General features: G+C 31.6%; 1 protein-coding gene across 1 annotated transcript; it reads right to left on the reverse strand.

Moving 5' to 3' along the window:
• Positions 1-3,005: 3,005 nt before the first annotated feature.
• LOC110889032 (probable receptor-like protein kinase At5g38990) lies at positions 3,006-11,414 on the reverse strand. The gene is made up of 5 exons (XM_035980247.1): positions 10,970-11,414; positions 7,632-8,630; positions 3,163-4,095; positions 3,098-3,109; positions 3,006-3,014 (listed from the first exon to the last, which is right to left on the reverse strand). The coding sequence occupies exons 1-5, from the start codon at positions 11,048-11,050 to the stop codon at positions 3,006-3,008; spliced, it is 2,034 nt and encodes a 677-aa protein (XP_035836140.1). The 5' UTR covers positions 11,051-11,414.
• Positions 11,415-13,083: the final 1,669 nt, after the last annotated feature.

Raw genomic sequence — 13,083 nt, forward strand, 5'->3', positions numbered from 1 at the left:
ATTCTTAGGGACATTAGTATAATTGCTAACAGCCATAAGCAAGGGCAAATAACCTAAGTTTTGTTCTTTAAAGCTTTTAGCCTAAATAACCTATGTATTCAAACCCCAAAAATCTAAAAAAAAAAAAAGAATAATAATAACCCACTAACCTAAAGCCTAATAAAATTATCTAATCCCTAAATCCTAATCCATTTAATCTATTTAACTAAAGCACAGTACTAAACCAATAACTAAAGGCCTAAAAGAACACCCTAAACCCACCCACACATACCAGCGACCTGATCCTTTTGTTCTGCTCGTTCGTTTACCAGTTCTTTGGCGATTTGAGCCATGTTTGGCTTAGCTTTTCAAAACAACTTATGACTTTTTGAAAAAGTTAATAAGTCACAATGGAGTGACTTATTGACTTTTCCCCTCACATATCAATTTCATGCCAAACACCTTTTATGTTTTCAAAAAGTCAATAATCTAATAAGTCAATAAAATAAACAATCCCAAACACCCCCTTGGAAATTTGAAGCTGCAATTCGAAGTTGCAATAGCAAAGTGATATTTACGAATCGATGATTGTGAGCTTTAATTCGAAGTATTGGAAGTGTGAAGCTGCAATTTAAAGTTTGATGGAAGTTCGAATAGGTCTATTTCATCACTAGTTTTAGAGAAATAGAATTGTTAGAATGCTAGGATTTTCAGTTTTGGTACTTTGGTTATTGATTTTTTGATTGGGTTAATTGATAATTTGATGATTGAAGTTCGAACAGGTCTGTTTAATCAATTTTTTTTTTTTGGAGAAATAGAATTGTTAGAATGTTAGGGTTTTCAGTTTTGGTCCTTTGGTTATTCATTTGTGAATTATGATTTTGATTTTAGGTTAATTATCATAAGAAAGCCGTAAACCATTCATTCTATTTTTAAAGAAAGGTTGATGAATTGAAGTTGAAGAAACCTGTAATGAAAATCAAGAGGAAGAGGGTAAACGTCAAAAAGCTTCATCAACAAGTGAGTCCCAACCGCAAGAGCATGAAAATCAACAAGAAGAGCATGGTATTACCGAGTAGATTTGTTTACATCCACATTGGACAAACAATTACATGAGTTCTACTTTAGTTCCAAAAGAACACCCAAAATTGAACACTGCCCAGATTTGTCTTTTTGTTATGAAGTATTATCCTGAAGATTTTTCGGAGCAAGAAAGAAATTGATTACAAAGTCAATTGGAGCTTTTTAGTATTGAAATGAAAAAGAATCCCAAGCTAAGTGGTGCATCAACTATTGTTGATCTATGCAAAAGACTTGTGAAAACTCATAAATGTGAGACGTATAAGTTGGTTGATAGAGTGGTTCGACTAATCTTGATTGATTACGAAGTCAATTGGAGCTTTTTAGTATTGAAATGAAAAAGAATCCCAAGCAAAGTGGTGCATCAATTATTGTTGATCTATGCATAAGACTTGTGAAACTCATAAATGTGAGACATATAAGTTGGTTGATAGAGTGGTTCCACTAATCTTAACACTTCCAGTAGAGTTTCTACTGCAACAACAGAGAGATTTTCAGCAATGAAAATATTCAATTATTGTCTTCATAGTAAGATGTCAAATGTTGCGAATAACTTTGTGATTAACATAGATTGAGAAATTGCTGAAGAAATTGATTGGACATCCGTAATTGATGAATTCAAAGATCTTAAAGGTCGTCGTGCTTAGTTGTAGTCCTTTTTTCAGGTACTCATCCTTTTTCTCATATCTTTATAGGTATTTTAGGTCTGTGTTAGTTAACAAAATTTGGTTTTCTATTTTGTGTAAAAACGATGACTTCTTGAATGATTGAAGATAAATTTGATATTTAATGTTTTATTGTTTTACTAGACCCGAACATAAAAGCCGAAACTTAGCAATAGGAGAAAAAATTGGGCCATGTTAGGTTCGGTTTGTTCGATTAGTTTGTGGATTTTCAGTTTGGTTCGGTTAATTTCCCTTAATAACAAAAACCAAACTTGAGCTAATTTTTTTTGCTTAGAAATACATGAAATAAAGGTATGAAATATGAAATATATGAAATACATAAAATAGTGGTATGTAAGCTAGAATATACAAAAATATGAATGGTTAGGCTTTTGGTTAATTCGATGTTCGGTTAATCCGTCGTCTGTTTTCGGTTTCGTTTCGGTTAACGGTTTGCTCACCTCGAAAAATCACTGTTAATGACATAACATATTATTTTTTGTGGATTAAAAAACTACAACAAATTATGTCAATGACAAATATATTAGTATTAGTCCCCTGGTGAGATATTTGTACAAAATATTGGTTAGAATATAATTATCGATAATATTGGCGATATTGAACGACATTTGACCAATTTGGATGGATGTATCACCGATTTTCGTGATATTAGCACATTTCTTCTTAGTTCTACCATTCATCTTTCTTCTTATCGTTGCTATTAGTGTTTTAAGTCTTAATTGTTAGTTGTTAGTGTTAAATGTTATTGTTTTAAGCCTTAGTCAGTTCTTACTTGCTACAGTTGTTAGTATTTTGCAAGTTGCAAAAGGTTAAATTATTAATGGTCGGAGAGTATACTGAACTGTTAGTGTTTTATTGCTATATATATATATATATATATATATATATATATATATATATATATATATATATATATATATATATATATATGTATACATATACATATACATATATATATATATACATATACATATATATATATACATATATATATATAAATTTAGCGTGATATTAAAATTACCAATATCCCACAGGGATGATATCAATATCGGTCATTGACCGATATCTGATATTACCGCATTAACTACTTAGACAATAATACTTTACTAAAATTAAAGAAAATAAAATGCTTCTTTTTTCGGTGTAATTTAAAAAAAGCAATATTAACGTAGGAAATAGTTAGTGTTGTTTAAAAATCGTGGTGTAGTTGGTTTGTGATAAAGGGGCAAAACTGTAAGTATTATTTATGTAAACAAAAATTTAGTAAAGCTGAATGGCAAACGTGTAAGTATTGTTTAGTTAAGAAGTTGCCCCCAAAAAGTTTTTAACATATATATAAAATATAAAATCACAGTGGCAGAATGCTAAAAGCAAAAAAAAAAATAAATAAAAAATAAAAAAGACGGTATGGTCTTACAAGATTTTCAGGTCGCAGGTGAGATTGCAACGCTTTCATAAGTTCACCAACAATATTCTTCGCCTCTGGCCGGTGTGCTCGCTCCTCTTCTAAGCAAGAATATGCTACTTTTGAGTATTTGTCAAGTGATAGCGAGGATATTTGATTGTTCCATAGATTAGGATGAATTATATCCTGCAATGTTCCGTTTTCATAATGATACTTGGCCAATGGAGCTAGGAACCTATTAGCCTCGTTCTCAATAAATGCTTTCCTTCCGCACAATATTTCGAATAAAACGACACCGAATGAGTAGATGTCTGACTTGTGGGTCACACTTCCGGTATTTTCAATTGCTGGGTCCGTACACCCCACTGTGCCAATATGTTCACAAAGACAAACCTGGTGGTCATGGTATGCTAATTGTTTGATTGAAATTTCAAATCCTGATAACTTGGCTTCCCAGTTCTTGTCTAATAAAATTATGTCACTGTTGATGTTACAATGTATAATAGCATAATCACGGCCCTCGTCATAACGAAGGTAACTCAACGCACGAGCCACGCCTAAACAAATCTTCAATCTTTGTGTCCACGTGAGGTTCGGGTCGCTTAGATATTGGCTGAGACTTCCATTGGCCTCATATGTGGTTATAATGATCTTCTCATCTTTCTCATAACAAATTCCAATAATAGACACTAGATTTTTGTGCTTGAGTTTGGAAAGCACTGAGATTACAGTCATGAACTTGAGTTCGCCTTCCTCTTGCATACAATCAAACCTCTGTGCAACAATCTTCATCAACCTTCCAGACAACAAGAGTCGTCCTTTATATGTGGTACAAAATCCACTGTGTCTGATGATATTATCATGATGAAAGTCGTTGGTAGCCTTTACCACGTCTTCAAGTGGGATTTGTAAGGAAGCAAACTTGGTTGGTATTGATTCCATGTTCTATTTATAAAAAAAATATCAAGTAGAAAGAATGAGAAAACAATTGGTTACAAATGAATGAGAAGGTAAAATCTAACAAGATGTATACATACATAGATATATATATATATATATATATATATATATATATATATATATATATATATATATATATATATATATATATATATATATATAGTGTGAGGTTTAATGTGGAACACCAAAAAAGTGGGAAATTGGGGAACCATACATTTAACATGTTAAACATATCTTAAAAATTCAATTTAACATGCAAAAAAAAATATTTTTTGGACCTTTTGCATGTAAAGATATGTAGAAGTCATTCTAATAAAAAATTATTTTTATAAAAAAAATAATAATTAACCTTTTTTTAGTGTTTTTCGGCATTTTGTTTTATATTTTTAGTTATTACTTTTTTTATTAAAAAGCTTTTGCATGTATTAATATGCAAAAGCACCCAAAAAGTTAATTTTTAACATCTTAAATTGATTTTTGAGTAAACTTCCATTTTGCTCCCTGTGGTTTGGTCGTTTTAATGGTTTTGCCCCAGTCCTTTAAAATAGTCATTTTACTCCCTCACTATAAAGCTTATCACTATTTCACTCCCCGCCCCTAACGTCATCCAATTCAACTATTAAATCCTGGTCACACTTCTACTCAACTATTCAGTAATAATCTTCAACACTTCATCAATTTCATCCATCCTGAAACCCTTTTAAGGTTCATAAACCCATACAACAATCTCTATACAAAATGTATAGATCACACTTCTACTCAACTATTCAGTAGCAATCTTCATCACCTCATCAATTTTATCCATCTTGAAACCCGAATTTCCGTCATCGTACGTCCGTACAACCAGATCCGTCATACGCAGGGGCATAACGACAGCTCCGGCAATCGTCAGATCTGAATCAGTCATCGGAGTTAGGTACAGAGGCGTAAGGAAGCGACCATGGGGAAAGTTCGTTGCAAAAATCAGAGATCTGGCGGAGGAGGCGGTGCGTGTGTACGACGCCGCTGCTCGGAACCTTCGTGGAGATAAAGCGAAGACGGATTTTCCGGTCGCTGGTGTACGAAACCCTAGCGGTTACGCTCAGCAAAATTGCCTCAAATTACCACTTCACAATCCTCTATTTCAACAACAATAACAAAATGGCCTCAAATTCTTCTCTGGTACAACGTGACGGAAGTGGTGGTCGGTACAAACGGTAGAGAATAAAATACTCATTTTTATGGTGTAATTATAAAAAACACATTAATGTATTAAAAAGTTTTTACGGTTTAAAAATCAGGGGTAGTTAGATTTTTTAAGGGGATAATGTGTAACTATCAACTTATTATCTACAATTTTGTTATTCATAAGGGAATTAAAGTGTAATTAAGATGAGAGACTATAGTATAATTAGTGTTTGAAAAACTTATTTACCCTCATTTTTGGTTGTATCTTATGCACTAAAGTAAAAAAAAAAAAGTTCTTAACTTTTGAGTATCTTACTTGTCTTATGCATTATATATAGTATAGATACCAGGTTACAATCTCGTGTACTATACCGGTTGATAAATTTAATGTTATATAATTAGTAATAAAAAAAAGTTATGTTTTCAATATATATATATATATATATATATATATATATATATATGACTTAATTACATAGGTAGTCACTGTGGTTTGCCCAAAGTAACATAGTTTGGTATTAATAGTTTAAAATCACATGTTAGGGTATTAACTTTTCATTTTGTAATGTTTGGAGGTATTAACGTTATTTGTAGGTTTAAAATCACATTCTATTAGTATCTATGTATGTTATTTTGTGCAAACCACAGGGACTAACCTTGTTAATACCCTAGAAGTTAATACCCCTAAACGTGAAAAAATGAAAAGTTAATACTTTAGAATGTGATTTTAAACTATTAGTATCTAAGTATGTTATTATGTGAAAATCAAAGGAACTAACTATGTAATTAACTCTCTCTCTCTCTCTCTCTCTTTATATATATATATATATATATATATATATATATATATATATATATATGTATATATATATATGGATTAGGTTCAAACGTGAACAAAATCCCAAGAGTGAACTGCGTGAACTGATCTGGGCCCTTGATTTTTATGATCTTGAGATTAAAGTGAGTGGCATGATGGTAATTATTTAGTTAATTTTTTCCATTTAATTAAATACAAAAAGGGTATATGTGTAATTTCAATCTTAAATTGATTGCATAAATCTCTCACAAATCAAGTAATCAATTATCCTCTTAAATTGATTGCATAAATCTCTCACAAATAAAATCAAGGATTAGGAAAGATGTAACTTAATTCAACTATTAAAATAATTATTTGTTTAAATGCGATGTACACATGTGTATTCTGATTTTGCCCTCTTTTTAATGCGATGTACACATGTGTATATCGTCTGTTTTTGTGATATCTCAAAAAAAATTTTGTATTGAATGTTGATGTACACCTGTGAATTACTGTACGATGCTGAGTACACATGTGTACTGTTCTATTTATATCCAAGTACACATGTGTATACCGTTGAAATATGAAGGTTACGTGGATCTTAAAAATCAAAATTTGAATTGAAGTGATGAAATCTGAAATAAAAATTAAAATTGAAATCTGGTGATTTGTTGTTTGTTTTGATAATTATCTTATTAATAAATAAATATAATGTGGATAATGAATTTAAATTAGGAAAGATGTAACTTAATTCAATTATTAAAATAATGATTTAAATCTAATTTTTTATATAATTACAATCCTGCCCTTAACAACTAAAAAGAAAATCAAGGGTTCATATCTGTTCACACAGTTCACTCTATATATATATATATATATATATTCATTGCATGATTGAGTAAACTGGTGTATTATACTAACAGATAAAATATAATGTAACCTTTAACATATACAGCCATCAAGATAATTATTTAAATTTTTGTTAGATTAATTTTTAAAACATTACTTCTTTCAACTTGACATTAACTTTGATTTTTCTAACACACCCTATATTTTTTTTTTTACCATTCATACCATCCGACATCATTAAATATTTGAATTTTTTTTAGAAAATCACTCATAAAAACAATTATAATCATTATTCTTTGTGTTTATATTTTTACCAACATGATTTTGAACTTATTGAATATATTTAGTAAAAAAATATAAATTTATTTTAAAAAATCAATAGATAGTTTTATTTTTAAATTCATTTGTTAATGACATAATAAATATGTTTCCTTAAAAAAATAATTATCCTTAATTAAGTAGAAGAGAGAGAAGGAAAACCAAAAGTTTTTTTTGAACGCTAAACTTCTTTTATTCCTGTCGTCTGTGGGACTTGAACCAAAGACCTCTCTTTCCCAAGGTATTTAAAAGTTTTGCCTTTGGCAATGGACCACCACCCCATTAGTGTAAAAACCAAAAGTTAGATAACTCAAATGAATTGTTCCCTATAGATTTATTTCTTTAAAAAAATAGTTATCCATAATAATATGAAGTTAGAACAATGACTTACTTGAAAGAACAATGCTTTCTGAAGTTCCTTAACAACGACTTTCATTGTTGGGCGCTGGTCTTGAGCTTCTGACAGACATTGATATGCAATTTTTATAAATGTGTGCAAGGAATCCTTGTTCGGTCCTTTATTTATAACAAAATTGTTTTCACGTATTTCCTTATTTATTGTAGGATCTACCATGTCCTCTATTGTTCCATTGCAAAAGCTTTGTCTTGTCACATGGGCCAACCCTTTGTCACTCTCTTCAAGGTAAATTGGGTCATAGGCTAACCTCCCACATAAGATTTCAAACAACACTACTCCAAAACTGTAAATATGTGATTCTTTATTTAATTTGTGAGTCTTTGTATACTCAGGATCTTTGTAGGACGGCTTGCCAATCCGGTTGAAATAGTGATTATCTTCTTGATCTTGGGCCAAGGCTATAGAGTGTTCAAGATCAATAATCTTTGCTACCCAATTCTCGTCCAACACAATGTTTCTGCTATTAATTTCAGGGTACATTATCATCATCATTTGGTGTTCTACCTCAGAGTGAAGGTAGTTCAACGTATGTGCAACATCAATGCATATTTTCAAACGTTTTTCCCATGTCAAAATATGCATGCTCATGTGGTTTTCCAAATAACGAGCAAGGTACCTATTTGAAAGATTGATGTCAGTGACAAGGATCACCTCAGAACATTCCACACAAAATCCAAGTGGAGTGACTATGTTGGGATGCCTAACGCTTGTAAGCATTTCAATTTTTGTAACTAAGCGCTCTTCTCCACCATACAGGTACCGTGTTATAAATACAGTCTTCTTTTGACGTTCGCGTTTATTCTTCCCTTCCACAGATAAAAGATTTTCTTTATCAAAATAGTCCAGCTCTGCTTTGTACAAAGTATAGTCACGCCTATCTGCAGTTTTGTACCTCATTGAAAAGTTATTGGTTGCTAATATAATATATCTCATAGGAATCCTCAAAAATTCCAAATGTTCCAAGTTGTTTACCTAAACAAATAGGAACAAAGCTATTAGTCCAATTGCATTTAGCTTCTACCTTGGGCTAAGGGCTATTATGGTTGCCTTGTTTATATTTAAATTTTATGAGCCAAACGAAACTAGTAAGCTTAAATACTGCTTCGTCATTCGCATTACACAATGAGATAACATCAAAATCTTATCTTAATAAATAATAAAAAAATACTATATATGTTTCGGTTGCAAGGATGGCTTGGGTCAGGAGAGTCCTTTCTGCTCTTGTATCAGCACCCAGCCTATATGCATTAGGCCACTCGGTGTGGGGGTCGTCCAGGCCCAGTGACGCCCCCCAGACACCATTCTGAGTGAAACGTCGGCGTCGAGATCGGCGGGGAGGAGACGACGAGGACGGGCACAAAAAAAACCCCTCTCACACACACACATATATAGGGGACCGCTAAAATGAGAACCACCTCAAGTTGTAAGAACCGTGAGAACTACACCGTACGGGGCGAGGTGGACCAAATTTTTTTTCATAAACGTAGATGTGTGTATTATAAACACATTTGTAAAAAGAAAATTCAAAAAAAAAAATGTCGTGTGTGTAGTTTTGAGCACCACAAGTTTGTGTTTACGGATACCATAAATCTTACTGGAAATTTTACGGTACCTGTAAACACAAACTTGTGATACTCAAAACTACGCACACGACTTTTTTTTTTGAATTTTTTTTACAAATGTATTTACAATACACGCATCTACGTTTATGAAAAAAAAAATTGGTCCACCTCGCCCCGGATCAAAAATTTATCGCGGTTCTTACAACTCGAGGTGGTTCTTTATATATATATATATATATATATATATATATATATATATATATATATATATATATATATATATATATATATAATGAAAACCACCTCCAGTTGTAAAAACCACGAGAATCACTTTCTCGGAATTAGATCTTCAAAATGAATGGATTAGATTAAAACTAGTTAAAAGTAATATTAAATTTTTTTTGTCTTATTATGTCTTTAATATTTTAGTCTAAAAGGGCATTTAAGTAATTTTATTTTTTATATTAGTTTTATTATTTTTTGTTACATTTTATCCTATTGCATTAATTATGTCTTTAATATATAAGTAGTTATTTTTTTTCTAAAATCGGCTTATTTTTATTAAACAACATTTTTGAAATCAGATTTTTTTATAAAAAAAATTACGCGCGTTTTTTTATAACCCGTTTTTACGCCGTTTTTTACGACCCGTTTTACACTCTTTTTTTCACGTGGTTTATTGCGACCGGGTTTTTAAGTGCCGTTTTTTATACCCGGTTTTACGAACCGTTTTTGTCGCGCCGTTTTTTACGTCCCGTTTTTACGTGCCATTTTACCGTCCCGTTTTTACGCGCGGTTTTTTTACGCCCCGTTTTTTCACGCCGTTTTTGCGACCGGGTTTTTACATAAAAAAAAAGTTTTACGTTTTACATTAAAAAGTTTACGTTTTTCGTTAAAAGTTTACGTTTTGCATTAAAAAAAATTACGTTTTACGTTAAAAACTTTACGTTTTACATTAGAAAAAATTTACGTTTTACGTTAAAAAGTTTACGTTATACGTTTTACGTTTTTACGTTGTACGTTAAACTTTTTAAACTTTTTACGTTTTACGTTTTACGATACTTTTTACGTTTTACGCTTTAGGTTAAACTTTTTACGTTTTACGTTAAAGTTTTAAATTAAACTTTTTACGTTTTAAGTATTACGTTAAACTTTTTACGTTTTACTTTTTACGTTAAAATTTTTACGTTTTACGTATAACTTTTTACGTTTTACGTAAAACTTTTTACGTTTTGCGTTAAAAAGTTTACGTTTTACGTTTTACGTTAAAAAGTTTACGTTTTACGTTAAGAAGTTTACGTTTTACGTTAAAAAGTTTACGTTTTACTTTAAAAAGTTTACGTTTTACGTTTTAGGTTAAAAAAGTTTGCGTTTTACGTTAAAACTTTACGTTTTACGTTAAAACTTTACGTTTTACCATCACCACTCCATAATAGTTTCGTTCATTACCTTAAAAAACTTTAATTTGAATGTATAATAAGAATGTGATTATTTGTTAAAACACGAATTTTTTTAGCTTTCTTTGTGGTCATGGAATATTTGGGAAAATAAATAAATATGGAATGTAAAATGGATGTTAATGCAGGCCTTTCACAAAAGTTATGAATTGTCCCATCTTAGACAGCCATGACCGACGTTCTTCGTGAGTTTTTTTTTATTTGTGTATATTTTATCATCGATGTGCAATTATACAGTCAAACTTCACATGGAATCATAATCACCACTATACTTCATCTCCGACGCTGTTACCTGCAATATTATCGTTGAACCACCTCCGGTCATCATCATCATCTCTGGCAGAGACCAGACACCAGACATCATCATCATCATCTCTAGCAGTCATCATCATCGTCTTCGGTGTTCGCCATCATCATCTTCATAACCTCCGACCACACAATACATACCCTATCGAACCACCTCCGCCACCTTCGATAAACCTGCAACACACCGACCACCGTTCAACCTTCCTTCTCCATCAACCTTGGTTCACCGCCAACCACCGCCGTCCTCCGACCAACCTTTTCACCTCCGGTCACCAACAACAACCACCTTGTCACTCATCATTGTTCATCATTATTTGTGTGCGCTGTGTTTTAAGAAAGAGAAAGTTGATTTAGATTTGGTGTTGACGAATTAACGAAGAAGAAGGCTGGGTTTTGAATTAGGAGATTGATAGATGAGAGAGGAAGAGAGTGATATGACTTCTCTGGCTTTTGTAAGAGAAGAGAGAGAAGATTGACATGAATATGAATAGAAAGAGACATGTGATCAATTTGAGTAAAAGACGAAAATGCCCCTTAAAAACAACCACATCACATGTCTAAAGAGGTGGTCACTTCTAATTGGTTAATATCAGTTCTTACGGTTTTTACAACTGAATGTGGTTTCTATTTTAGCGGTCCCATATATATATATATATATATATATATATATATATATATATATATATATATATATATATATATATATATATATATATATATATATATATATATATATATATATATATATATATATAGGGTTAGGTTAACGTACAAGAGCCCTTATCCTACAGATCTTCATCCCACATTGAATTCGCATGTTGGTTTTTTCTAACAATTTCGCATGTTGGTTTTTTAACATGCGATTTCATCAAAATTATCACATGCGAAATTGTTAATAAAAACCAACATGTGATTTCATCAAAATTATCACATGCGATTTCATGCATGCTATTTTATAACATGCAATTTCACTATATCATACGTATTGTACGTTAAGGGATATTGTATTTTACACTTTCACTATATATATAGGGTGGGGTTTAGAGTGAACACTAGTGTATTTGCGAACTGAGTGAACAAATCCTAGCTATTGATCTACACACATGTGTGGCCAGGATCTCATCATCAAATCGTAAAATACACTAGTGTATTTCAACATCAAATCCTGGTCATTAATCTACATACGTGTATGGCCAGGAGTTCACTCAGTTCGCAAGCTACACTAGTGTTCACTATTGAACCTAATCATATATATATATATATATATATATATATATATATAGAGAGAGAGAGAGAGAGAATTACGCTAAAATAAGAACCACCCCGAGTTGTAAGAACCGTGAGAACTTTTTGATCCGGGCCGAGGTGGACCAAATTTTTTTCATAAACGTAGATGCGTGTATTATAAATACATTTGTAAAAAAAATGTCGTGTGTGTAGTTTTGAGCACCTGAAGTTTATGTTTACGGTACCCGTAAATTTTCCGGTTAGATTTACGGTACCCGTAAACACAAACTTGTGGTGCTCAACACTACACACACGACATTTTTTTAATTTTTTTTACAAATGTGTTTATAATACACGGAACTACGTTTATGAAAAAAAATTGGTCCACCTCGGCCCGCACGGTGTAGTTCTCACGATTCTTAAAACTAGAGGTGGTTCTCATTTTAGCGGTCCTCATATATATATATAGGTAGAGAATCCTGTAAAAAAGGCCTAAAGTGTGAGAAGGGTAAGAAAGAATCTCAGCCATTAGATCTTTTGATATGATGGTTGAGATCAATATGGACCAAATTGTAAAATATTTTCATTAATTTGGACTGATTTGAAATATCTAGGGGCAATATAATCTTTTAAACCCACTAAAAATTAGGTAATGCACATGTAACTTCCCCCGTCTTTTTTAAACGTCAATAACTTTTTATACGTAACTTTTTTTTTAAATTACACCATAATAACGAGCGTTTTTTATCTTTAATACGAGTACCATATTTCTATACTTATATAGAGAAAAAAATATGTTTCGATCAGATGTTTAGTCAATGAATGGTGTTATCTACTTGCTGACTGGTTTATATACTTACTGAATGGTGTTAT

The sequence above is a fragment of the Helianthus annuus genome, chromosome 11 (assembly GCF_002127325.2).
Source record: "Helianthus annuus cultivar XRQ/B chromosome 11, HanXRQr2.0-SUNRISE, whole genome shotgun sequence".
In the NCBI taxonomy this organism is placed as follows: domain Eukaryota; kingdom Viridiplantae; phylum Streptophyta; class Magnoliopsida; order Asterales; family Asteraceae; genus Helianthus; species Helianthus annuus.

Bases quoted from the DNA above. Each gene is read 5' to 3' on its own strand.
- LOC110889032 (XM_035980247.1), bottom strand. From the start codon at position 11,050: ATGATGATGATGATGTCTGGTGTCTGGTCTCTGCCAGAGATGATGATG. The intron at 8,631-10,969 runs GTAACAGCGTCG...CTATTTGTTTAG, and splicing joins GTTCAACGATAATATTGCAG to GTAAACAACTTGGAACATTT. The intron at 4,096-7,631 runs GTAAGTCATTGT...TTTTATAAATAG, and splicing joins AGAAAGCATTGTTCTTTCAA to AACATGGAATCAATACCAAC.